Source organism: Lagopus leucura, unplaced genomic scaffold, assembly GCF_019238085.1.
Source record: "Lagopus leucura isolate 7727_CA_CO unplaced genomic scaffold, USGS_WTPT01 Super-Scaffold_100159, whole genome shotgun sequence".
Classification (NCBI taxonomy): domain Eukaryota; kingdom Metazoa; phylum Chordata; class Aves; order Galliformes; family Phasianidae; genus Lagopus; species Lagopus leucura.
This window is the reverse complement of record NW_024962335.1, coordinates 15,228,902-15,256,769: the sequence shown is the minus strand read 5'-3', so window position 1 is coordinate 15,256,769 and position 27,868 is coordinate 15,228,902. Positions and strand designations below refer to the sequence as shown.

Here is a 27,868-nt window from a genome sequence, read left to right as displayed (position 1 = left end):
GAATCAAGGCATGTACTGCTTCTGAACTTGCAGCTAATATGATATGGAAACTTAAGACACTGGTAAACATAATGATTAAGGCAACAAGATGCTGTTACGCCTCCTGAGATCAACCTAAACCTAAAGGGATGCTTCCTCAAAAGGCAGTCAAGTCCACTCATCACTATTTGCTTCCTTTACACGAATTTCTGGCAGGGATAGCTCCCTTCTTGCTTTTAGTTTTATGCTCCTCCTGCTGCCCTCTCGTGTCTGCATACACACTTACAGGCTTCCTTCTCTGCATCCTGCAAAAAAAAAAATCTGCCACCTGCACATTTCTTTGCAAGGTCCATCAGCTGAAGTCACAAGATGTCCTGGGTTCCATGCTGGTATATGCACTTAGAAGTGGACAACAGCCACAGAATAAACATGACACAGACACTGCAGTATCCATCTTCCCATTTTATTTATAATATCCAAAATGATCTAGTGGGGATGGTCAGCTCCCACTCCAGCTTTATTTAATTAAAGAAAAAACATCAGCTGAAAGCAGTCTCATCCTACTGGGCCTGACTCTGCAACTGGACTCATTTCAATCAGTCGCTGGACACAGTGAATAGCACTATCCAATCCAACTTTCACACACTTAGGACTTTTCAAAACACTGGATCTCTAAGCTGTGAAATTGCAATTTTGGGCAAACCAATGGGCAAACAAGACCTTCCAAAATAACATTTCTACCAGCATATACACAATACTGCAGACCCCCACTTGGACACAGCCAAGCACATCACGTGCTGTGGTACATGGTAGAGAGTGGGGGGAGAGAAGAAGACTGCGCCTCAAGCCTAGCTAGTCCCTCTCAGCCCAAATGGGAGACCACTCCCAACTGTATTTTTTTTATTCAACTGCCAGAAAACATGCAACAATATAGATATCTGCAAACAGAGAGACCTCTCCCTGCCCAGAGGTGCTATACCCTGCCTCTCAGGGTACTTCTGCACATGGAAAAAGCTCCAGGCACTCAGGTGCAGAGATGGGAGGTCTGGCTCATATGTCACCTTTGCTGATGGTGGTGGTCTTGCAGCACAGTAATTAGTGGAACTCAGGAAAGTCAGAAGTTCTGCCTTCAGAACAACCATCCAAATGGGGGGAGAAACTGCATACAAAACAAGACTGATTTCTTTACCCTTTCCATAAGAAAAGAACACCACATAACAAGGAGCTGGAGCCATTATTTCTGTCTAGATGTGGTTAAAAATAGGGGCATCCTCAACTGCTGTGTTTCCATAACAGTGATGTAATATCTGAGTAAATTATTGAGTCCAAATGTATGGGAAGATGATGATTTTGCAGACGTTTTGCAGAAGGCCTACAGATGTTGGTGGGTTTCTGCTGCCTTGTCAGTTCCTAGCCTTTTATAACAGCAATAGGTCTCAACTTAATGGCTTTCTTGCTGATGCCAGCTGCATGGCAGGTATTAACGACATCTGTCACATTCTTGTAAGACTCAGGTGCCTGGAGGGGGAAGAGAGAAAAAGAAAACACTGTAAACAGCCCAAAGTCACAGGAAGCTAGATACAGGCTTTGGATATCTCTTCCTTTCTTCATAAAAACTGAACCATATGCATTGAGGTTGTAAAAGAAGGTGGACATATTGAAAATCTAGACATATTAGACATTCAAAATCTAAGATATATTTGGTTTTAGAATTCAACTTTTACCACATTCCAGATAAGATACTAGCTCTTTTGGTTCTGTTTTCCTAATGTTCTCAGATAATCCAATACACCAGCAGGCAGTAATGCTGGGACTCAGCATTTGGCAGGAAGTCACTCCAACTTCCTCCTTCCAGATAGCCCTTAGGATTTATCTTCACTGCCTCTCAGTGACAAGAAACAGGGGTGAACTCTTGAGCTCCTCCTCCAGTATTTTATTAGGAAGCCACCCTTAAATAGAGATTTTAATAGGACAAACAGGTTTGTACAATACTAACACCCATAAAAGCAGTTATAAATGATTATAAATGAAGCTGTGATCACAATAAATCATAACTGAAGTCATAACAATCAAATTTTTCTAGCCAGTTAAAGTTCTCCTCTTCCTGAGGAGAAAGAGGAATTTGTCTTAAAAGGCAGACTGCATACATAAATTCATGCACTGCAATGAATTTACACAACAACTACAGCATACACTAAATTCAAAACTGGGAGAACATCATTTAGAAGGAAGAGAGCCCACAAAAGGTAACAACTTCTGTGATGGTCCCACAAAGATTCTTCAGAGTCGAGGGTTACTATCTCTATTGTCAGGCAGGAAAAGAGGGAAAAAACATATCCCTTGAAACTGCCAAATAATCTACTTCTGGCAGGACTTTGGGGACAGGGAAAACTTCATATTGCTTTCCAGAAAATTGGATAAGTCTATCAGAAATTGCAGAAGCTGTACATATAGGCAAGTAGTGATTAACCAGCACTGTCAAGAATTAAGTGACAGAGGGTCATTCAGTCAAGGAGCAAGATTCTCTTCTCCCCTCTCAGATAACAAAGTATTAAACTCACTTCTTCCATGACCAGTTTGGGAGAAGCAACACGGATGGCAATGCCCATGTCAGCCAGTTTGTCCAGTACATCCTGGAAGTCCAAGTTACGTCGAGATTTGGCTCGAGACAGTGCACGACCCTAGAAAGTAGATTAGTTAGTTCTGTGTTTTTTTTGTGGTAGTTTGCAAAAACAACACTCTTTCTTACTACATAAAGAAGAAATCAACAGATATGCTCAAGAAAACTAAGCTGCATTTCCAACTGCGTTGAACAAAATGAAAGACCTTTTGTCAGGACTACCACAAATGTAAGTGGTTGTAACTGCTGATGAGGAAGCAGACATCTAGGACAGACCCCCTGGAATAGTATTGGGTGAAGTTTGACATCTGGTGCTATATGTAGCACATAATCTCTAATCAGTACACATTATAAGCAAACAGAATAGCTGATGACACAGACCAGGGTAAGCCACAAAATGGGAAATTCAGATGACAAGCTTCTGCATAATCAGGTACTATGGCTAGGAAAGTTCTGTATTTAAATACTCTAGCCTTTTTGCTCAAACCACGTCAGACTGTGCTCACGATTCAGTTTTACTAGAAACTGTTTCTTTTCCTCAGTCATCCTTGTTGCACAACGTTAAAAAAGGAGAAAATATCTTCTTCCAGCTACTGAGGAATTTTATATAAACAGTCTTAGCATCATGAGTTGTTCTTGTTAGCTCAAATACCGGGATTTTGAAAAAGGAGATCACTCTTGACACAGTCATATTAGCCTTTGCTTCGTATAAAGGAGCACCCCCTGAATTTTCTTGGACTACAGTGGTAAGAACCCCTGTATTACCAACAAATGAATCAGACACTGAATGACCCTTTAACAACCCTGTTCACTGGATGATTTTCCCATCCAAACATCTTCCTGAAATGCTTTTTCACTTACAGCTCCGTGACAAGTAGTTCCAAACGTCTCAGTCATGCCTTGCTCTGTGCCAGTAAGAACGTAGCTACACGTGCCCATAGTCCCACCAATCAGAACAGGCTGTCCAGTCAGCTGTGGATGCAAACAAGTCTTAATTCACCAAGCAAAAGCCTAAGCAACTCATTAATAAACGTCTGAGAGGAGTTACATCTCCAAAAGAAGCGGCTAGATTTACATTCCCTCAGAGCATCCCCACTTGCCTTAGGTGCCTGGTATAAAGGATTCTGGAGACCAAAATGCACTGAAAGATGTACACCAGTGTATCAAAAAGACTTGGCTCCAACAGACAGACAAAGCAAATGACTGCAGCCTGCCATAGATATAAAACCTTCATGACTTTCCAGCCACTGCAAGACTGAGTTCAGAATTACAAAGATCAAATAATACACACATAAGCAGAATTTTGCCATTCCATAAGATTTCCAGTGCTATTACCTCAAAGAAAGGAACTCACAGAGTTTAGATCTCTGTTAAACACTCTAAAATTATCTGATTCATCCAAAAATTCCGTTTTCCTTCTCCTACAGCTAAACTTACTTGATAATCAACAGCAATAAGAGGATGGTGAGGAGGGAAGGCTCTGGTTGATCCTTTCCTGTGCACCAGTAGAGTCCTTTCCTTCCCGTCCACTACGTGTTGCTCCACTTTGGCAATGTTGTGAGACACGTCGTAGATAACGTGCATATCGAGGTCATCTGGGGTTGTGTTGAAGACTTTGGCAAAAGCCTAAAATGAGAACAAACCGTGACATGGAATACAAGAGGAGAACTGCAGTGTACGCGCAGAAGCTAAAAAGTACTTTAAAAAATTAAAATCATAGAATGGCCTGGGTTGAAAAGGACCTCAAAGATCACCTAGTTTCAACCCCCCTGCTATGTACAGGGTCGCCAACCACCAGACCAGGCTGCCCAGAGCCACATCCAGGCTGCAAGCACACACTGCTGGCTCATGTCCAGCTTCTCATCCACCGGGGCCTTCAAGTCCTTCTCTGCAGGGCTGCCCTCAAAGGGTTCTTCGCCCAGTTGGTATAAACACCCAGGAACAGATTTGCATGAAAACGTCTCTTCCTGATAAGCCAGTGATAAACCAGTGACCTAAACACTTGGCATGGCAGGTAAGAACCCTCAGTCAGTTTCAGCCACAAAGAAATTGAGTGCAGAGTGTGACAGAAATGGACTGTCTAGACTTATCTGCCCATCAACAGCTTTAACATTAGAATTCAATCTGTTATCAACTAAACAAATTCTGGCAACTCTGAAAAAGATGGTTTTGGTAGTTTAAAAAGGAGAATCTTCTTGCACCTTCCTCTTCCAGGAAATATTGGTGACAGATGGACGTTGGACTGGATGACCCTGGCAGTCTTTTCCAGCCTTGGTGATTCTATGACTCTGTTATGCAGCTACTGTGTATTCCATACGCCTTGGATAAAGCATGATGTGCACCAGAACATTTACATCAGAGGCAACTCTGCTCATACCTGTCTTGTTAAGAAAGTCATAGAAGAGCGGTTGACCCACGCATAGTTTCCAGCAGCTGCCATTCCCTTCAAGTAATCCTGTCCCTCCACAGAGGCAATCCTGGCACACGCTAGCTGGCGATCGTTCACTATGATTTTGTCCCGTTTCATAGCTTTTTCCATAGCCACCAATGCATCTAGGAAATAAGCAGATTTCTGAGAGACTTCTTCATTTTGTTTCAGTCCATGGGATTAACACAAGTCTCTACAAGTTATACTCAAAAAACTGAACACAACTGTCCAGTGGTCAAACCTACAGCTTCCTCTCAAACAGTAGAATAATTTTGTGGCAGAATATTGTTGTTTACAAACAGCATTCCCTAAGACTATTTTTAGAAAGAAAAATTCAGGGTCTGAGGTGTACCAGAAAGAATTCTCCGCTCAGACAAATGCAGTTCAGCCTGTTGATATCTACTAATAATCTAAGCACTTTATTACATTCAAAACAATAAAGGCAACTGTAAATCGTTTTTTGACCCAACAGTTCACTCGTTTTTTTTTTCTGCTACAAGAGTGTCTGCCTTTGTTACACCAAATATTAAGACTCCACGATCCCAAGCACATATGTTTGAAGAGAGCCCCTGAACCAAAGGATTCAGTGAAAATCTTCCTCCACTCTCAATCATACAAAAATAGAGCTTAGAAGGGACTTCTGGCAGTTACTATCACTTGCTCAGAGCAGTGCCAGTTGGACAAGGCTGCTCAGGGACTGAGTCAAGTTCTGAATATCTCCAAGAATGCTGGTCCTACAACTTCTGTACACATCCTTTTCCAGCATTTGAGGAAAGGGAAAACAGAGGGAGACAACCCCTGGCAAGGTAACTCAGAATAGACTGACAATTGTGAGAAAAGCTTTTTGTTGTTGGAGTTTACAAGAACATGCTGAAGAGTTTGCTTTACTCCAGGTACCCATGCCAGTTGGACCATACCTGTGGCAACCTGATGGCCCAAACCTCTGCTGCCACTGTGGATCATGACGCAAACCTGTCCTTTGTGGTCGATGCCCATCTTCCTGGCAGCATATTCATTGTAAATGTCATCCACAACCTGGATCTCAGCATAGTGATTTCCTGCTCCCAGGGTCCCCAGCTGCCAATCACAACACAAAGATCAGACAGCTCTTAGTAAGGCAGCTATGGGAATATGAGCGAAAGGGCAAATTGCTACAAAGGTTTTAGTTTCAGTAGTTTTTCCAGGAGAAACAAACAAACAAACGTGAACTAAAAGGAAGCAGAACACAGTAGCATTATCATAGCCCTCTTTGTTCAGATTCATAACAACTTCTACTGTTTGAACAAGACCAGAATTAAACAAAAGGACAAGAATCTACACTCTGTGCAGCCACTCTTTGCAACTCAGTTCCAGACAAAAGACAGGAAAAGTAGAGTACTGAGAATCCACCCTGTTTATAGAGACAAGCCAGACATTGCCTTACACTTGTTTCTAACCCCATGAGGAAGCTAAAACATCCTTTTATCTATGTCATTAAGCCTTTTCAGCAGATTAAAGCAAGATATTCCATTTTTAAGACCCACTTTTTTCTGACTTAGTAATAGGTGATTATTTGTTTGATAGGTAAAATGAGAAAATTGAGGACCTAACATCATTTTTAACCTAAAATCCTGTAATGTACTGCAGCACAATTCATAAAACTCAAATCATATAAAATAAAGTTTCAGAAATTGAAGCATTATCACAGATACCTCAAAAGCATTCCACCCAGAGCAACGACACAGTGATATACTTACTACACATAGAAACCCCTTGAACTGTAATTCAAAGTTCTGAGTTAGTCACATTTATTGTGGTATCTTTCCTTGCCCTGCTATTAACTTGCTATGCAAACAAGGAGAAAAGTTACAGAACAGCTTGCCTGTCTTTCAACAAAACTACATCTGGATGGGGAAATGCCAGCAAACATGAATCCCAGTGTTAATTGGTGAAAACCTGATGCCCCCAGGGACTTTGGGTACGCCCAACATTTATCATGTTTCCCTGTGTTCAAACTCTGCCAAGAATTAATCAGAAATAGCACCACCATCTCACCTTTCCACCTGCCAAGAACCGTCAGGCAAAGGTTCAAGAAAAGACAAAGTCAGAAAACCACCCGCTATCTTTCACTTTGAACTCTGGGGGCACTACAAAACCCTTCCGAAACACAGCTTTACCTGAGGCAGGCCCCTCTTCTTTGCTCTCGAAGAGACTTTGTTGGGATCAGCCTGCAGCATTCTTCCATACTCCTCACAGTGTTCCTTGTCCTCTGCCCAGGCATAGCCTTCCCGGAGAGACCAGTCTACACCCATCTCTAGAGCCTCTTCCAAATCCCTGCAATTAGCAAAGACATATGTGCATTCTATTCTTGGAAATATTCAAAACTTAACGAGGTATGGTCCTGAGAAACTTGATGGTTCTCCTCCTGGAGAAGCACACGTATAGAAAGGCTTTGATTTTTTTCTCTTTCATAAAGTCTCCCACCCTTGAATCTTTCATAAAAACAAGAGATGACCACTGCAGTGACGTGCACACAAAGTTGTTCTCTTACTTGGCGTTCATGGGGATGACACCCTTTGAACCAACACCGACAGGAATGTGGTCAAACATAGCCTGGGCGAGCTGCTCCTTCACAGGCTGCACATCACTTTCATCTAAATTCGTACGCAGTAAGCGGACACCGCAGTTGATGTCGAATCCGACACCACCTAACAGTGCAAGAAGAGCCATACAGTGAGTAGTGTGCTAATGCTGTTTGCTAAACACTAATATTGAAATATTAAAGATGAGATTCATATTAATCTTAAATCAACGTCCTTACTGACGGGGAGCATGTATCAAATGATGCGATCTTACATCTTTCTAAGACAATACTGGGAATTGTATTAAGTTACATTTTAATGGATTTACAAGAAGCCATAGATTTCAAGAGAGCCAAATAGTTTTGCAAAGACAAACCTGACCACTCTTTAGAAAACCCCACACACAGCTTCTCCATCTCAAACACATGCTCTATGCATCTGCTAGTTGCTCCAGCAAGTGTATACCGCTTTAATTAAATACATGTACAGAAATTGAAGAGGACATTCAGCTGCCTCAGGACACAAGGAAAGTGACAGACGAAAATCTTAGCACAGTTCCCAAAAGCAAGTTCTTGGAAGCAAATCGTTTTTGACTCTTCACTGGAATAAATACTATAATAAGCAGAGAAGATTTAAAAGTAATATGAAATTTTAGTTTTGCTTAATTCTCAGCATTTAATATAAACTACCACCACAGAGAGAGGCTGAGTGTGAGAGACCAATCATGCCACCTTTACTAGTGTCAGAGTGGGGATGCTAGACAAGGAGATCTTCATTTTGAGTCCATTTGGAACACACAATTTGAAAAAAGTAAGGCCTAACACATGAATCTCAGGTACAACCACAAAAGCGCCTGTAGACCATCAGTTACTAAAGACCAAGGTATATATAAAAAAGTCAGAAATGTAAGAAGGTCATGTTTTTAACAAAATACAGAAATATTCTTAAAAAGGGGCTTCAAATCTTGCTCAAAGAGAACAGTCAATTCTTTACCAACATGGTGAAACCAAGTCCAAAGTCTTGTGCTCTCTCTTCAAGACTGAGGGATACAAGCCCAAGCCAAAAACATGGTAATTTTTTCTGTACTGTTTAAATGCTTACAGAAAATAACCATTCACAACGTGAAGAATAAAGATTCTGAACACAGAAATTTAAGTGTCTCTTAACTCTGTGTAATTCAGTCATCTTTTGTCTTTGTTCTGCATGTAAAGTACTGTACAGATCTGCCATTTTGCCACGTATTTTTAAGCCAACGCAGACCTTCCTCAGTGCAGATTAAGTCAGTCTTGAGGTAATCTCACCTGGTGACACCACTGCTTCAGGATCATTCATATCAAAGGCTGCCATGTTGCCAATGGCAAAGCCATAGCCAGAGTGGACATCTGGGAGACCTATGGATCTCTGAAGGAAAACAAAGGAAATTTCAAAGTTCTGCAAACTTTGTACTGCACTAAGAGTCATCTTGGTTATGCTCTGACTTGTGATAGTGGTTATCACATGTACAGACCAATACACCAGACAGAGAAAGGATGTTCTGATGGAGTAGACATCTGAATTCAGGAAAGTAAACTCCTACAGTTTATAGGAGAAACCATCAAAGAAAGCAGAGAGCAGTTCATCTCACCCTGAAGCAAGCTGTAGAGGCTAGTCAGCTGAGCAGCCCCTCCTGAGATTGACCCAGACCCGAGAAAACTTACAGAAAAAACAAAACATCCAAGTGTAAGAACTGTAATCTCAAACTGAAATCTAGTTTATCCCTGGACTCAAGAGCCTTTGCACTGACATCTTTGTAGGCAATAACTTATGAATGGCACAGAGCAGAGACAGAAGACTGAAGACGAGTTTGTCCCTGTCAGGTCCATGTCAGGTCCCTGCCATCTACAGCAATACTTAAATGCAGTAAATTTAACAAAGAAGGAAGTCAGTGCAATGGAATAAGATCACACAACAGTCAGCACTTTCCTTTCTTAGCTACGTCACTGAACGTTGACTTAAAACTGCATGCTATGGGTGGAAAAAGACATTCTTTTGATATGACAAGATAAGTTGGGAGCTGAGTCAATTCATAAAAGAATTACTTTTAATTGAACCTTTCACGTTACTGCCAATTAAAGAGTGTGCATCTACACAACTCTACAAGTTTGAGGCATGGCAAATTTAGATTATGACACGCTGCAAATAGGACTCAAAACATTCTGTCTGTTTTCTGAAACCTACTGAATGTGTTAAACTGTTGCTATACGTGAAAGGGAGAACTGTTTTTCAGATGCTTATATGCTTCTTCTCCCTCCCCTTACCATCAACAAGAAATCTTATTAAAAAGAGTGAAGATGTGAATAGAAAGATAATAATAACATCTCTCTTACAAACTATCAGCCATAATTCCCATTTTAACAGGTTGCTTCAATTTTCTCTCACCTTCTTCTTAGTTGGTCACTAAGGCATTTTAGCAAATTGATGGTTAGCCTTTTACTGTAACCAGAAATTGAAAACTTTTGCTGAGTCACCATGAGAAACAATTGGAAAAAAAAAAAAAAAAAAAAAGACAGTTCTGGTACTTATTAATGTAAGCAACACTGAACATAAAAAGATCATTTCCACATTGTACTTAATGTTTCTTGAAAAGTGATGTTCTTCCTGCATCGCTGCATTTGATGCTTCATTTCCAAAACGCATGGGGCCAGGGAAAACAGTGCATGGGAAGGCTCACTACCAACACTAGGGCAGCAACAGTAACACAAATAACGTCACCGCCTGCTCTCTCCTCTCTTCTTCATGTATTGCAGGTCAGCAGAGAGGATTCAAAAACAAAACACAACAAACAGTGGAAAAATAGTGGCTAAAGCAACTGGAATAGCATAAAGCAAAGCCAGCAACGCTTTGCTTTATGCAAGTTGTCAAAAGACAGTCAATGAAATAAGTAGATACTCCCCTTTCTGACAATTTCACAGCCTGTCCTTGCAAATGCTCAGAGCCAGTTTCCCAACACACCAACTGTCCTAGAGAGATCTCTGATCCAAACACCTTCTCGCACCAGTATTCCCATGATCAGTGACAAGCAGGAACAAAAAGCAACTTTTCAGAACAATGACTCACATGAACGATTCCGGGCAATGCAGCCACATTCCCAATCTGTTTCATAGCAGGCAAAAAGCCACCCGCACCTTAAAACCAAAAGAAGAAAAACAAAATACATCAGTAATCAGATAGCTTACCATGGCAATCGCGATTTCTGAAGGGTCTGCTCAAAATACCAGCTCACCAGAAATCACAAGCAAGTGCTCAAATCTGGTGAGCTCTAAGCAAGATCTGACATATCGTTATGTTGATAAGACAGAAGGAAGGGAAGCCATCCAGAGGGACTGCACAGGCTTGAAGATTGGTCCCATGTGAACCTAATGAGGTTCAATATGGCCAAGTGCACAGTGTTGCTCTTGGGTCAAAGCAATCCCAGACACATGTACAGACTGGGAGAAGGACTCACTGATAGCAGCCTTGCCAAGGTCTTTGGGGTCCTGATCGGTGAAAAGTTTAACAAAAACACCAGTGTGTGATGCAGGCCAGAAAGCCAATTGTACCCTGGGCTTCATCAGAAGAGTAGTGGCAGCAGGGAGAGGGAGGGAACTGATCTCCTCCACTCTGCAGCACCTGCATCCAGGCCTAGGGCCCCCTGCACAAGACGGATGTGGAGCTGTTGGAGCAGGTCCAGAGGAGGGCAAAGAAGATGCTCAGAGGGCTGGAGCACCTCTCCCGTGAAGACAGGCTGAGGGAGCTGGGCTTGTTCGGCCTGGATAAAAGAAAGTTGTGGGCAAACCGGCGCGCTGCCAGCCCAGCCCTCAGTGTGAAGGCCCCGCAGACGCACCTCCGCCGCGGCAGGCGTTGCGCAGCTCCTCGAACATCAGCTTCTCCAGCGGGTCGTTCACGTAGAAAACTCCCTCCACCTGCGGGGAGAGCGGTCTGAGCGGCCGGGCTTCCCGCTTCCCCCTTCTCCCCTCCCCAACCCTTTCCCCCCCTCCCCACGCACGTGCATGTTGGGCACGAAGCCCTTCTTGATCCGCCAGCAGTTCTTGTCGATCTTGTCCAGGTACTGCAACTCATCGTTGTAGCTGCGGCTCATGGTGGCTCCGCTCGTGTCGAACCCCTCCGACAGCGCCCGGCCAACAGCGACACACGACGGCGGCCGCCGAGGGCCACGACACCTCAGCGGTGGCGGAAGGCGGACGGGAGCCGCCGAGGGACAAATATCCTCCGCCCGCGCGCGCCCCCTGGCGAAGCGGCCGGGCCTTCCCTCAGCTGGTTGGGACCGAGAGCCGCACTGAGAGGCGCTGGGCAGGGCTGTGTGCGGCGGGCCAGGTCGCTGGGGATGCAGAGAACCGCAGGCCGTGCTGCGCCATTTTCCCTCCGAGCGCCTCAGCCTGCTCAATGCATAGATCTGTACTCACAGATCTGACAGTGCACTTCTTGTGAGAGGCGGCGGCACCTTTCAGGAAGACAGACACAAGAAGTGTGTAGACAAGGCTTTATTTCAACAGTCCCGTTATTAATTTCAGGTTCATGCCTAACAGGCGGTGATTCTTGTCCTTCAGTGCTTGTAGTGAGCATCGGTAGAAATCAACACATATCCCTGTGGGGAGAAGAACGGTCACAGAAATGCTATGAAGTACAACATTTAAAAAAAACAAAAACAAAAACTTTTTTTTCAAATTCAACTCGTACTGTTGAAAGTCAGAAAGTCTACTGAAGACAGCTGGGACTTGGGAGTAATGAGCTCTATTAAACTCTTGTCTTTGAAACTGCAAGAGAGCCCCATCTTTGCCCGCTGTGTTATCCCCTTGCAATGTGCTGGCAATGGAATCGTTAAAGTTACAAAGGACCACTAAGATCACCTGGTCCAACTACCAGCCCAGTTCACCCATGTCCTCTCATTCCTAGCTAATGATGAGAAAACTGACTAGAGAAAGTGAGGTGGGAAATGAGTTCCACAGAACCATTAAAATCCTTTGTACATAATTAGCTTGTAAGGTGATTGGCAGCTAGAGTCACTGAAAGCAACTTCCAAACAATTATTTTTTTGTAGGGATTGCATACCTGGATGCTTCAAGGTATGTGGGATGCAAAAAAAGATTTTAAAACACCCTTTGCATTGCCTCTCCTGAGTTGCCTATTGGGCCTGGCCCCAAAGAAGGATTTGGGGCTGACTGTGCAAAGCAGAAAATATCTGAGAAGCTGGTAAGCAAATGGAGAAATGCACCATGCTTACCCATCTTCCGGAAATTTATCTGTCAACAATAGCATTGTACTGACTGACTGTCTAGCAACAATCTGTATGTTCAAACTGAGATCTAGAGAGTATGTCAGGAGATAGACGCAGGGGATAGATTTGTATCTAATAGGATTCTACCATTATTACAGATCTCAGTTTAAATCCAGTTTTTTTATTGCTTAACTAGTTCAAAATCCAAAAAATTCCCTGTATTAGTGGAAGGTAAGTAAAGAAAAAAATCTTTTTCATAAGAATGTTAAAATCTCACCTGTGCGATTGTAATACGAGGTCTTGTGAAGGTAACATTGGCCAAATTGGGAAGAGGGAATCCTTTGGATAGTTTAGCTTAGGAAAAGACAAACACAGTGATTTAAGGATGCATGAGAAAGATAATAAATATCTGCCCTTCAACAACCTCCTGTTTATTCAGAAATTAGAACCTTACAAATCTGGCTTCCTCTTCTGCTGCTTACTAGCCGATGGTCACGTTCCACCTGAGTTAATAGGAACCAGTAACGTCAGCAGAATGTCAAAAGTTCCTAGAATCACCCACTCAGCTGAAAGCTTTTAGCTGATTCTTAGAAGAACAGAATCATAGAATCAAATGAATTGTTTAAAGAGACCTTTAGGCCATCTAGTCCAACTTCCCTGCAATGAACAGGAACATCTACAGCTTGAGCAGGGTGCTGAGAGCCCTACCAGCCCGACCTTGGATGTCTCCAAGGATCTGCTTCACTACCTTGCTTCACTTCACTGCTATAATTTACTGTATTTTTCTCAGTTTAAATCTTTTAAACTTTTAAAACTCTTTTAGTTTGAAACCATTTCCCCTTGTCTGATAGGACAACAGACTCTGCTAAAGAGTCTGTCCCATTCCTTCTTACAGCTCCCCTTTAGATACTGGAAGGCCACTTTCAATGTCTCCCTGGACCCCTCTCTTCTCCAGCTGAACAGCCCCAGTTCTCTCAGCCTATCCTCATAGGAGAGGTGTTCCATCCTTTGGACCATTTTTGTGGATGTGCTCCATGTCTTTCCTGTACAGAGGACTCCACATCCAGACACAGTACTCCAGGTGAGGTCTCACTAGTACAGAACAGAGAGGCAGGATCACCTCCCTTGCCCTGCTGGCCATGCTGCTTTGGATGCAGGCCTGGATACAGTTGGCTTTCTGGGCTGTGAGGGCACACTGCTGGCTCATGTCCAGTTGTTATGCACCAGTCTTTTTCAGCAAGGCTGTGCTCCATCCTTTCATTTCCCAGCTCCTACTGATAGTAGGGGATGCCACGACCCAGGTGAAAGACCCCACACTTGGATTTGCTGAACCTCATGAGGTTCTCCTGCGCCCACTGTTTGAGCCTGTCTGGATCTCTCTGAATGGCATCCCATCCCTCAGGTGTTTCAACCACATGATACAGGTTGGTGTTATAGCCTTACCATTGGCTGATGGAATTACTTCAGTTTGTAAAATATAAGACAGGATGTTCTCCAGAAATGAGATCTGTCACAAACAAACAAAAAAAAACGGAGTTAGACATCACTTTCTGATAGTGGCAGAATCATCATTCCCACATTCTGGGTGAGGTCTGTAGGCTTTCATTCAGCTTTTGGCTCTCATTTAGCTCCAGAGAGCCATTAGCTAAAGTAACCTTTGGATCTTAAGTCTTTGAAATGATGCAGAAAGTGAGATGCAAAATGCAAATGCTCACAGTTCTACATGTGATTGCCCAGACTGCAGCACACTTGCTCCACCTACTGCCAGAGTTCAGATTGCTGCTGTGCGCAGATTCCAGGGCTGTGATTTGAGACATCTCTCTAGTTACTGATAAAATATGATACATTAGTCAGGAAAACTTCAGAATATTTAATTTTCAGAACACTGAATTGCCTCAGAGAATAAACTTATTATTTTGATTATTTTTTAATCAACAGCAGTGAGGTGGCTGCCAGAAGACATGAAAAGAGACATCCAGGAATGAAGCCAAATGATTTAGGAATACAGATAAAATTTAGCTGCTTAGCCTTGATATCTTTACTCTTTACTACTTTAGCCTTGATATCATTAATAGTCCTGGTTTGTATTTCCTATGTGTATAAACTATCTGTTTACCTCAAAAGAGCCAACATTGGAATGGGCGAGGGAGAACTGGAGCCTGAGGGAAAGAAGTGAAATGAGATGAGTCACCAGAAAGGACAAACAGGTATTATTCTAGATGTACAGTCACTGCTTCAGAGCTCTAGGCCTTATAAGACATCTGTAAGGAGACTCTTGAAGCAATATCTTTTACTTGAGAAAGATGTCATCTCTTAGGGCATAGCTAAGCATGCATGCAGAAAAATCCTAGAAGAGCTGTAGCCAGGGATGTGAGTGCACTTCTTCTGTGCTATGTCTTGAAAATCCAATCAATATTTGATGTTAGTAGGGCCAGCATTATGGATGTGCATGCTCTCAGAACACTTGCAAGGATTTGGTATGTAAGCATAATACTTTGATGTGAGCCTTTCTAGGGGTGGGATGAATGACTGTTCCCAGTATGGTACTGCCACTGATGGCTGTGCTGCTCATGTCAATGTTTCCAACTTCAAATACTTATGCTTTTCCATACATATTCAAGTATCCAATTACTTGCATGCTTCCAATTTTTTTCTCTTAATTTTGCTGGAAAAAAAAAAATCCCCAATACTATTGACACTATCCTCTTTACATTCCTAACATTGCTGTGTCCTGAAAGAATCTGCGTACTTTTTTGTTGCCAAGGAGTCTTTTGTGAAGTAAGTGTCCCAATTCCCAGCTATAAGGCAGCGGTTTACAGAGCCTCTCTCTCTATAATGTAATACTGTAGATTTTTAAATGTCCAAGTCTCTCTGCTTTGGCTTTCTGAAGTCTAGACATTGTGGTGCTTCTCTTGGGGCATCTCCCCCTAACTCTACAGAAACTCTACTTTCTCTTCTAGAGAAAACTGCAGGTGTCCATGTTCTTTTCTGTGTCCTGGACCCCTGCACAGGACAGACTAGAGAGCAGATGTATCTTAACTAGTTGGAAAGGATTGAGGGAAGCTCTCAAATTATTCATGATCATCGTAACTGCCCTGCATACCTAGCTCAGAAGAGAGAGTAAGTTATAGTTAGCTGATCACATGTAAAAACTGCAATGCTGAGATTGCTAGTGTTGTTTTCCAGACAGGCACAGGCCAACCTTGTTGAATTACCTGTTCAGACATAATGAGCCTGTGAGTTTCTGGTCAAAGACATTCAGAGCAATGCTGGTGTTGGCTGCCTGCAGAAGAAAGAAACCATGGGTTTACAGACACAGAAAACAGAACCCTTGCTCAGGATTAGTCACAAATGCAGAAGCACCGTCTTCCTGGCTGTGTATAGGAGCTGTTTTGTGTATGTGGGGTTCTTCCATGGCCAGGTGAAATGTGGATAATGAGATTTCACAAATCAAGACCATTTTCAGTTAGAAGAACAAGATGTCATGGGACATGACCCACGCTTACAAAAATCATTCCAGAGAACAAATCTTTGGTTAATCAGTGTCAATTTATTTGGATTCTCATTTATCTGCAGGAAAAACTTCTTCGCCATAGAAAAATTTCTTCCCCTTCCAGTAGGTTAAGTGGGGCCACACAGCATCATCAGTGACTAAAGGGAACTTGAATGTTTAAATACTAAAAATATGGTACTTTGTTGTAGAGAATTCTAACAGCAGGAAAGAACAAGTATATTTAGCCCTGAGTTAAATGTTACCTTGTTTACTGTACTTACTATATTCACTGTGAACAATGACTGAGTGGTTGAGTCTGGCAGGACAGCAAACACCTCCATGGATTCCTGAATCTCTAGAGTAAAAGAATCCTGCTGCAAGCTGATGAGAGGTATTTCAGTGGCCATTAGCTTCATCATAACTGGATACGGTATAGTTGAGTATTTGGCTGTCTGCATGATTCCAAGGCAAAATCAAAAAAGTCAGAGAAATGCTCTTCTTGTAGAACAGGTCGGAATATACATTTTCTCTTTCTCAGAGCTATTGGTTGTTTAAGATGAGGTTAAGAACAGCTGCTAACATAAAATTCTTTAATACAAGCTGGAAATAGAAATTTTCAGTGGTGATAAATCACCAATCTTGGCTGAATCAGGAATGCAATGGTAAGTTCTTTCCACTCTAGAAATATTATCTCCTCTGTATCACTTTTAGAGAAATTAAATTAAATATTAGTCTGTGAACACAGAAAAGGAATGGAACAAAATATGACATTTAAGTAATAATAAAGGAGCTCAAAGGTCATTCACTTTGAGATTAATCCATCTCATAAGACAGATATCTGCTGTGGACTGTCCTGTGAGGAGCCTCAGACTCTCCATTGCCTAAAGAGCCCAGAGGTTCACAAGCTCATTACTTAGAGAGGTGGAATATTAGTGTAAATGCTCATGGCATTTTATTAAGAAGATCACATGACAATTGCTCTTGAAGCAATCTTAGATTTCTAAGGAGGGAACCTAGTATCATACAGGAAGCAGACAAATATAAGAAGTTCTTACAGTTGCCTGTTAAGAAAAAATTATTCTCAGAAGGAGCAGTGCTGCAGTGGCACAGGCTGCCCAGGGAGGTGGTGCAGTCACCGTCCCTGGAGGTGCTCCAGAACCGTGTGGATGTGGCACTGAGGGACGTGGTCAGTGGGTATCATGGGGTGGTTGGACCAGGTGATCTTAGTAGTCTTTTCCAATCTTAATGACTCTATGATTCTGTGATTCTTATCCATCTTATCCATCCTAGGCATTCAAGGACTGGGATCTCTTATGTTCATTTTGGTTTCTTATTCTGTTTGAGAATGCTGGTAGAAGCCATGCATGCTTGTATCTCTTATATCTCTTCTGTTATATTCTTCTCCTCTTCCTAAAGTAAATGGAAATCCTGTACATTTGCCTTCTCTTTTCAATGGATGTAATGTTTCCTGCCCATCTGTTAGCTCACTTTACTGCATGTGAGCACTACAGTCCCTTCCCAGGTCTTTACTGTATTGCCTTCTGCTAGTCAGTCACAGGCTAGCAGTGAAACAAAGGCAATTATGCACATATGGGCAGGAGAAATAAGTTATTTCTGACTGCAAGCTCTGGCAGAGTTCTCCCAGATCAGGATTTAGACTGGGAGCTTTTCCCTGTCTAGGACTAGTTTGATGTGGGAACTGCTGTAAGTGTTGAAACAGTGACTGGAGTAAAGATTGATGTACAAGATTGTGGCCAAGTTTGATAATAGTCATTCAGTTGTGGGGATGGGAGGTGACAAGGTCCATCTCCTCTGCTGCTACCATGCATGCATATGCCCATTTTTCCAGAGCAAGAGCCCCACTGCACCTACAAGGCCTTTGGGACACGCCAGTATTGAGGTGTCTAACACTCACACTGGGCAGTTTTCTAACAGTTTGTGAAAGTAATGACACTCACCTTAGGGATGATATTACCAAACATCTCAGTGCTTATATTTAAATATCTGCAAGTCTGGGGGGAAAAGTAAAGATAAAAGAAATCAATTCACCAGGTTTGACCACCATTCTCAGCTTTTCTTTAATGCATTATTACTGTCATTTCAATGGATCTTTGGTTTTATACCTTTTGTTCTCGGAAATATTCTTAAGAGACTCAGTATACTTTAAGCTTATTCCCAATAACTCAGGTCAAGGTACTTCCTGGGAAACAAATGCTTCGTACTATCTTAGTTTGCGTTGCAGTCTTTAGGTCTGGGGACTTAGTGAACCTCCTGTAGACTGTATATCCAAGTTTGCCTAGCTCCAAATCATAGTTGTTTTGTCTTATGCTTTGCTTCCATGGTCTCTGTAGCATTTTTACTCTGTAAAGACCCATCAGGAAAAAGCCACTAAGGCAGCTAAATTGCCCAGAGTAAGTTATGTGACCATCTCTTGACTATTCCACAGGTCTATAAAAAATTTCTTTTATGTGGCTAAGTACTTAGTGGAACCAGGCATCTCTGCTTGTGGACTGAGGAATCTGTACAGAACATAAAATGAGCATTGCAATACCTTAGTGTTTGTGCTCTACTGTCTCAGGACTTCACAGCCCAATTAGCAGTGAATCTATTGCATTCTGACAATTGGCAGGTCAAAGCTCCACACTGAATGACCGAGCCACTCTGACCCCATTCCCGTGTCCTACTTACTTCCTTTGCAATGGTGATGTTGAAGGCCCCTGCTGTGTAGTAAGAAAATAAGGATGTCTGAAAGAAATACTTGGAGAAGGCAAGGTAGAGCATGGAGTCACTTTGGTCCGGGATAGCAATGGGGGTTGCCACATAGGGAGGGCCAGTATAATTTCCAGCTGGGTAGACCATCCCCTGAAATGTATATTCAGAGATTTAATACAAAAAGTCAGAATCAAAACATGACTTTGAAATGACCGCAGGCCTTTTTTCCCTTTGCTTAAGCTATGCATTTGTTGTATAAGTAAGTACATAGGATTTGTATTACACCCTGGAGCTCTGGTGCTTTCAAGCAGGTGGTGAAGACAAATTCCAGAGACTGGACACCTTCACAGATGATACGTGAGACTTCTCTTTTCAGACGCTGATCACCTACTGAAGACAGTCTACCACCTCAGAAAACCAAATGAAGGACTTACGTATTGAATGACCTCCTTATTGAAAAGCTTTACTGTCTCCTTTCCCCATTTCCAAAAATTTAGATTTGAAAACTGTTGCCCAGAGCCAGCCAATGGTCTCAGTTACAAGATGGATCTTTAAAATGACAAAGGTCAAAATCAGCAAGTAATGTGTGCAGATGAAATAATGCACAAAAGTTAGCTCAGACAATCCTAAAATCACTCACATTATCTTTTGCAGTATCAGTGACATTACCCAAGACTTGCATATCAAATACTCATTTTTCTCTTGTCTCTTGTCTCTTGCAATCCTGGCAAATAACACTACAGCAGTTACCTTTAAGGCCATGTCAATGTATGGTCGGAATACTTCCAAGCTGTTTAAGGAGTAGTCAATTTCAGCCAAATCATCAATTCGCACTGGGACTGTGTATGTGGCAAACAAAGCAAAATACCCAATATTATACAACCACAGAATGAGTTTTATGTGCATTAAAACTAAGTCAGCACCTGAAGGAAAATGACACGTGTTCCAAAGGGTAGGAAAAAAAACCTGTGATATCCAAACATAATTTCTGACCTAAGGCTTGACATTTTACTGGTATGTTCTTCAAAGCATCTTTTTTTAGTTTGTCTAATGTTTTCTCAGAGTGGAAAAGTACATTTTGTTTAACCAAATGAAAAAGGAAATGCCCATGGCTGTAGTGGGTTTTCTTGCTAAGCAGCACGAGAGTATTTGAAGTACCTCTGATTTGCAAATATTTCCCCAGAAAAGGGTGGTTGCCTGGTCTATTTAGGCACTTGTGTTTTGCAGATTGTGTCTGCTCAACAATTTGGCTGCTTCCTGCAAATCTAAAATGGTTAACATAAGAAAATATTTTTCTTTCTTTTCTTTTAAGCAGAGGAGCATAAGAGTCCTCAGAGGCCACATAGCACTGATAGTAAATGCTGTGTGATCTCTAAGTTGCATTCCTAACATCAAAAGTACAACTTAAGAATAGTTCCCAAGTCCTTGGCTTCTCAGAAATGTCCTTTTCTTGTCCAAGTATCATTTCTTTTATTTACCTGTGGTCTTCTAAGTAAAGGAGCAGACAGAGTGTGGGTTCTGATACAGCTCCTGGAGGCTTTGCTATCCAGCTGCTGTTAAGGAAACTAGAGAATTTCACTGGACAGAAGATGAGAGGCAGAAAGAAAAGATATCACAGGTGACTCACCATTCAGTGATTGGAGGTCCTTAGCTATCAGCTGGATCCCAGATCTGATGTTGGGACAAGACTGCATAAAAGCATACTCAAGTTACAGCATGATTATCACGGATCTGTATACACCCCTTACCTGTGTGCTAGCAAATCTGTCTCCTTATGTTACAATTTCAGCAATTGTCAAAATACCTAAGGTTGTTTTTCTTCAGCTATCAGGTCCAGGAGGTGATTCAATGCACTAAAATCTGTTTCTAAAGGAACATGTCTTTCTTCAGTCACTTTAAAGAGAACTCCAATAATAAATCTCCTCGCTGCATCTTATCTGGTTGGACTAGATGATCCGAGCGGTCTTTTCCAATCCAAATGATTCTATGACTCTATGGTTATCTATTCTGTGCAATGCAAGCATGGCCTGTGTCAGAGCTGCCTTTAGGCAATGAAGTGGGAAGTTGCTAAAGGCAGCCTGATGGGGGTGACAAATCCACAGTTTAAGAAGTGTGAGAAGGAGATCTCATATTGGTCTCAGAGCAGATCCCTGTCTTGGAGCAGAATCACACCCATCTCAAGCTCTACCTTCTTAGAGGCGATAGGCAGGATGTTGTCACAACTGCTCATCTCTTTGAAACCATGAGGTTTAAATAAGTCATACTATCCAATGGTGTATCATGAGATCTGCGTGTCACACAGTATGTGTTTTACCTGCTGAGAATGAACATTACCCAACAACCAGGATGTCTGTACACAGGCACACAGTCCTGTTCTGCACTGGAATGGGAAAATAACTGCACATTCTGGCTCTGGTTGAAACTCACCTATCTCTGGATCAGTTAATATCTCAGCCACAAACTCAACATTTTATTTGGAAGCTTCTGTCTGGCAAAGCAATAAGTGTGCCGATCAGGCCAGAACCAAACTATAATTTTTCTAGTTCATCCTTTGCCAAGTTCCCAGCGCTGACTTCAGATGTCACTTTCAGATAAGTGATATTCCTTAAACTCTACCATACACAATCTGAAAGGCTTACATTAGTGGCCAAGTTCCTGTGAATGGGTTTCTTCAGATATTTGATAAAGAAATCGTGCAGGAAGCTACAGGAAAAGATAAAAACAATTCATGGGTCAAGCACTACAGTCATTAACAGGAAATCAGACATCTCTGTGGAACATGACTTCAGTGGTCTCTAAGTGTGATATACCAGTGCACGTGGGAGCTTTCTGAAATTCAAGAGCTATCAGGGAGCTCCCACTGAAAAGGAGGTAATTTTACTCAGTAATTAGACTGGGCTCATCTTTATGAATAATAATTTGTTTATATTAGCACTATTGTGTAATGACAAAATAAATAGTCTGTGCAGTAGGAATTCTCAAAGCATATAAAAAAACCCCAACCAAATAGAAAACCAAAGCCAGGTGACAAGAGCTATATTCAGACAGTGAGAGAAATATAAGAAATACAAGAAATCACATTGCACAGGTTTATATCAAGAGGAGCGATAGACAGCAGTCTGGTTCTTTTTTTTTTATAGCTTTCTGATCTAAAGTACATAAAGCATAGTATAAGCATATGGCTTCTGCCTAGAGTTGAAGATTAGAGCTGTACTTGGAATTCTGTGTTGAAGAAGCACAAGGGAATATTTGATTTGACAGAAGTTGCTGTATTTATTCTCTACTCAAATGACGGTACACAAAGACGAGAACAGAGGTTAAACTTGGCCACTTGAGCACTAGATTAGGGCCCTGATTCTCACCTGTGTTCTTTACAGACACCTAAAAGCAATTCTAGTTCTCCTATTTTGTGAAGTTGTCTTTGTGCCGTTCATTGACATTTATTTTCTCCCAGCATGTACACAGATCTCTTGCACTTACCCACTTTTTCCATTCAACTTGATGTCTGTATCACCAGAAGTCGTATGACAGCTGTTAAGTGACACTGAAGTACGACCCATACTATCCAGGGGTGTTGAAAAGATTGCAGTAACAAACACCTTGGAAATGTGCACTGTGCTTCTTCCACCGTCTTTGCTGCATAAAGTAAAAGTACATAAACAACTGAAAAACCTATTTTAGTGAACATTAAAGGCTCTCCAAGGCTTAAACAGATTCTTGCTGCTCACTGAAGATGAAGATGTTTGTCTGAATACTTTTCATTGTATTGCTCATAGAGAAAACAATTGTGTATTCTACACAAATTTCCATGCTAGGAGTTTTGAAACGTGCTGAATTAGGAAAAACAGGTAACTCACTGTTCTAAAGTAGTTTGTGTATAGTTACGAGACATGCCCACAGCAAAGGCAACTGGATTATGTCTGTTAAAAGGCAAACCTGTTTCAGGGCCTGGAGTGCCCTCCTCCCCACCACCATCCCAGGGGTTTGGCAGCCCGTGCTCAAGACCAGCTCCAGTGTGGTGAAGCTGTGGTATTTCTGATCAAACTGTTCATAGCCTGGTTGTGAGAAAGAGCTGTGCAAAGCCTCAGTGAAAGCCTCTACCGTTTGTTTGTGAGCTGCACTGAAGCTCATGCTATGTTGTAGGTAGACCTACTACCCCTCCTGTCAATGAGAACCAGACTGTTACTGGATTTTTTCTCTGAGCTGTTAAAGACCACTTCTGCCATGAAGAGCTCACAGGACAAACTAATACTTGTTTTTTTATATTTTTCATCAAGAAAAATCCCAGAACACGAGGCTACACGTACAACATCCAGGTCCTTATATTCCAGTTCATATTGATGGTGAGAGAAGCGTTTCTAATCACCAGTTTTATCCCACTCCTGGGTATAAGGGAGATGGAAACGTTGGGGAATTCAACAGCAGTGACTCTTATTCTACAGCATGAGAAAGATAAGGGAAAAAAATAAAAATAAAAATGAGTATTTCAGGCAACCTCAAATTTTACTTGATTTGTCCTGCTCACACTTTTTCAGGTGAGCAGGACTCATAACTGCTACTCCACTCTTATGGTATCATTTAGTTTTACACTTTTTTTTTTTTTTTTTTTTTTTTCACAAATAAGTCATTAAAGCATATTTGTCAAGTGCTGAGCAACCAACAGGGCACCTAATGAACTTAATAACACTGCAAACTAAACACCTAAAAGTGTTATATCTAAACACTGACCTGTGTGTTTATACATGGAGACCCCACATATTTTGCAGCTTTGCCTTTTTTAGTGTTTCAAAACATGTAATATTTCTGCGTGATTTGTGCATCATAAGGCTGGCTGCCTTAGAAGGACTTAATATCTGTTTGCTACACAGTATGTGTGCTTGCATTCAGAATCACAGTGTGCAGTGGGATAATTTATTCAGGTGGAAGTCCTGATGGTTTTAGCAAGGCAACTGCAACAAGCAGAATAAAGTGAAAATGTCCTTTCATTCAGCAGCTGTTCCTGGGAGTCTCTAACTCCAGTGACCGAATTGGTGGGGATAGTTACCAGGGCCAGGAGCTATGTTACACTGGGCAGCATTTTAAAATCCATTCTCACAGCTGTACTCATGGTCTGCAGCTAATTCTGATCTAGCTTCCACTTTGGTCTGCTCCAGCCACCTGGAAGCTGGAAAGCTGTTCCTCTGGGCTCCCCATGTGGTCAATGGAGAAACACTGACAGCTGAAGAGGATGTTTAAACTCGTTCTAGAATAAGTGTCTAAGTTATAGGTGTAACTGCCTTCTGGGTACGTAAATCTTTCTCCACTGATCATAGCAAGGACTTAGCTGACTAAATTAGACCAGATAACTTTATCCAAAGAGGTTAATCAAGAGAATTTTTGCTTTGACTTCATCAGGCTTCGGATGTAAGCTACACGTGCCCTCCTTTAAGCAACAATTACCGTAAAACACATCAACATTCCCATTATAATCCATGCACAGAGCTAAATATTACAGTAGCATATTACCAGAACTATTTTTCTAGGATTGTTACTTACCTTGAGATGTTGTAGTTGACATTACCAAGCCCAAATCTCTCATAGCCTGTCAAATCAGGGAATTGTTCCTTCTCCATATTCTTCTTCAGGATCTCTAGTCCAACCTTCTTGGCTGAAGGAAAAGAAAGACTGGTTCAGTTGCCTTTGATACTGACAGTAGGTTTATATTTGTGTGCTACCACGTTAGCAGATTTTAAAACATTGCTTGCTGACGGGATGGATGTGAATAAATTATTGTGCTCTTAACCATTCCTTTTCTCTATAGCCTTTGACTAGCTCACTTCCTCCCACTGCCCTCACTACTGAAGATGTCTGTTATATCAGGATTCAGTGCAGTATCACCACAAGCTTCAGCACACCTACCATACTCCAAGGCATTCTGAGTGATTCTCACTTTGAGTCCAGGGTTGGCTTTTAGCTGCACACTGAGCAAACTTAACAGGAGGAGAGAACAGCAAATCTTCACCATCGCCTTTGTTTTTTGAAGGACCTGTTAAGAAATATTTGAAATGGTAGTAGAATTGTGCTTTTCATTCCTGTTAAACAACTCTTTTGCCTGGAATAGAGTTGTATTTCTTATCTTCCACAGGACTCTTTTAGTGCCTTGTGGGAAACTAGTAAAGTGTTGAAACAAATGGACCATTTCTACTTTTTCTATTATTTTAGTTACTTCACCATTTCTTTTTCAGTAAGGTTGAGCATCATGACCAAGCTTCTCAAACTGGCTATTTTTGACATCCCTAAAGGTGGATATTTTATCATGTTTGATCATGTATTTTATCACGTATTCCCCTTTTTGCTTCTTGTTGTGCCTATGTATGTCATCCCTTAGGTGCACCTGAGGTTTCCAGCCTTTTGTCCAAAGCACACTCTAGCTAGTTTCTCCATTCACAGAGAGGGACATCAGTGTTGAAAGTCCTATATAGCCAAATTAATAATGGCAAAATAAATGCTTTTAATAATGATTTACATATTAGTGGCTGCCACTTGTTTCCCTTGTTTGGGGTAATCAGCAATAGAGTCTATCTCCTCTTCCATCATCTCCTCTCAGAAAATGTTAAGGAAATACGTAGAGCTGGGGACAGTGACTTACAGCCCAGGACAAAAAATCATTTACTATTCACTTGTTGCCTTTCCCAGTATACTTGGGTGGGATTGGTCTTATTTAATTACAACCATTCAAAAGTTAGGTCTCTCGTTTGCAACAGCCATATTTACCGTGAAGAGGGACATAGCCCACCTATCTTAAAACAAAGTGCTCTGTAGGGAGTGCTTATAATCCTCCTGTGACTACAGGATTCAAAGTCTACCTCTGAGGAAGTTAAGGTAGGTGACCTGAACTTGTACTAGTTATGTACTTAACCCCCGGTTAAGTGAATTATGGCAGGGCAGTGAACAAGTAAAACAAACTCCCGTTCCTGGGGCTTCTGTGGGGGTTGAAATTCAGATGGAACTATGCTGCATGAACCCCAAGCTGCATGTTGTGTGATAGCCAGAATCTATTGCTGCCAGCAAAGTCTCCAGGGAGAGTGGGAGAAGCCCACTAATGGACAGCTCAAAATATTAGCATGTCTTTCCTAGCATTACTTCTATGTAAAAAATTCCTTTGGTTACCACAGGGCAGAGCTGGGATGAAACCATCTGTTAGAAGAAGGCTGCACTCTCTCCTAACACATGAAAAATTGTTAGACATTGCTCTATCTTTCACTATCTATTTCATCACCCATTAGAGATAATATTATATCTCAAAACTGAACAATTTCAGTCACAATCACAATTTAAGTAAGCTGCAAAATTATGATATTACACTGACTTAATTTTGCTGTAAAGTTTTAAATAATCCCACAGAACACCTTTGCCATTTGGTAAGGCCAGTATTTTCTTTTTAATTTTCGCTGTCAGAAACCGAGAGGCAAATGAAACATATCTTTCTTGTGCACAACTAAAACAAAATGCTGGAAGGAAACGTGCTTTCTATGCAGGCACAGTTCTCATAATTTAAAATCCCCAAATCTTGCCAGATTTATCTACATCTATCTCTTCCCAACAAAAGCACTCCACAGCAAAGAACAGTCACAAATTATTTGTTACCATACCTCTTCTCTGAAGGCTGAAAAGAGGAGTCTTGCTGTATCAGACCACAGGGTTGAGGACGCTGCAAGAAAACCCTCTGCAGCCACAGTGCTGTCTTTTAAAAGAAGGAGCTGAGAGCTTGAGTACAGCCAATTGCTGCCACCTTCAGCAGTATCACACAGGGAGTGGCCTCTCAGATAACCATGTCTTGAGCTATTTTGAGTGTCACAGAGTTAAAAGTATCACTCTAATTTAATTTAGGGACAAAGCAGAGGGCAGTGTAAACTGTAGGTGGAGGACCTCAGGCACTGGGATGCTGAGCTCACAGTGGTTGCTGCATTTATGGCATGCTGTTTCTGCACTGGCTTTTCAGATGGACCTGACAAGATACCCCAGTGGAGAATATATTCCAGTAGTTCCACAGGACTAACATTCATAACCAAATGTGTACTGTGAAAGAAAGAAAGAAATGTGTAGCTGCTAGGAAGAACAGATGGAAAACAACTGTCTAGGCCCATCTGCTCTGAAATTGGTCAAAATACAGAAAATAATAAATTATGTAGTATTTAAACTATTGTGTATATATACCAATGTGGTGTCAATATATAGTGTCAAGTACTTTCAGTCAGTATTTTCCCTTTCTTCTGCTTGCCAGTCCTTCAGCTGACCAGTACTACCTGGCTTGTGAAAGAGGTGATTTAATCAATCAGCTTGTGTGTATTCCCTCAGGCACGGAGCACTTAGCTGGACAATCTGAGTCACTTCATTGTGCAATCACAAATAGAAAAGGGTAAAAACATTTGTCAGATAACAAATACTCGGGCTATATACAGATCTAACATTCACCACAGGCAGTCACGTGCATAACCATTCCATTATTTATACCTCTGTCTACTGAAAATGAATAAAAATCACATTGTCATGTATGTAAACCTCTTCTTACACTTTTTTTGCATAAGTGCTGCTGTTCTGTCAGAGCAAGGGACAAGCACAATTGTTTCCATCCATGCAAATCTCCAAGATCTACAGACAACTTAAAATTGTCCAAAAACTAAGCAGCTTATGCTCATCATAGCCCTCTAACGTTTTATGGTTCTTCTAAAGGAGTATCACTAGTTTAGATAAAACGTTCAACAAAAGTTAGCAAAGAAAAAAATAACACTTCCAGAACAGTTGCATCATTTTTTTCTACAAATATCCCAGTAAAAGCCAA

At 41.6% G+C, this 27,868-nt stretch overlaps 2 protein-coding genes across 2 annotated transcripts; both read right to left on the bottom strand.

The window, feature by feature from the left end:
- Positions 1-426: 426 nt before the first annotated feature.
- RTCB (RNA 2',3'-cyclic phosphate and 5'-OH ligase) lies at positions 427-11,787 on the bottom strand. Its single transcript, XM_042890377.1, has 12 exons — positions 11,613-11,787; positions 11,451-11,529; positions 10,685-10,752; positions 8,890-8,989; positions 7,558-7,714; positions 7,184-7,340; positions 5,945-6,104; positions 4,977-5,152; positions 4,037-4,225; positions 3,461-3,571; positions 2,541-2,660; positions 427-1,497 (listed from the first exon to the last, which is right to left on the bottom strand). The coding sequence occupies exons 1-12, from the start codon at positions 11,703-11,705 to the stop codon at positions 1,390-1,392; spliced, it is 1,518 nt and encodes a 505-aa protein (XP_042746311.1). The 5' UTR covers positions 11,706-11,787; the 3' UTR covers positions 427-1,389.
- Positions 11,788-12,127: 340 nt separating this feature from the next.
- On the bottom strand, positions 12,128-26,750 carry LOC122190446 (BPI fold-containing family C protein-like). Its single transcript, XM_042890447.1, has 16 exons — positions 26,679-26,750; positions 24,946-25,072; positions 24,583-24,694; positions 23,355-23,483; positions 22,528-22,683; positions 21,687-21,750; positions 20,675-20,735; positions 19,798-19,886; positions 19,024-19,197; positions 18,294-18,347; positions 16,617-16,787; positions 16,058-16,125; positions 14,959-15,001; positions 14,286-14,349; positions 13,120-13,196; positions 12,128-12,212 (listed from the first exon to the last, which is right to left on the bottom strand). Exons 2-16 carry the CDS (start codon positions 25,049-25,051, stop codon positions 12,171-12,173), a joined length of 1,410 nt encoding a protein of 469 aa, XP_042746381.1. The 5' UTR covers positions 25,052-25,072; positions 26,679-26,750; the 3' UTR covers positions 12,128-12,170.
- Between the last annotated feature and the right edge of the window lie 1,118 nt (positions 26,751-27,868).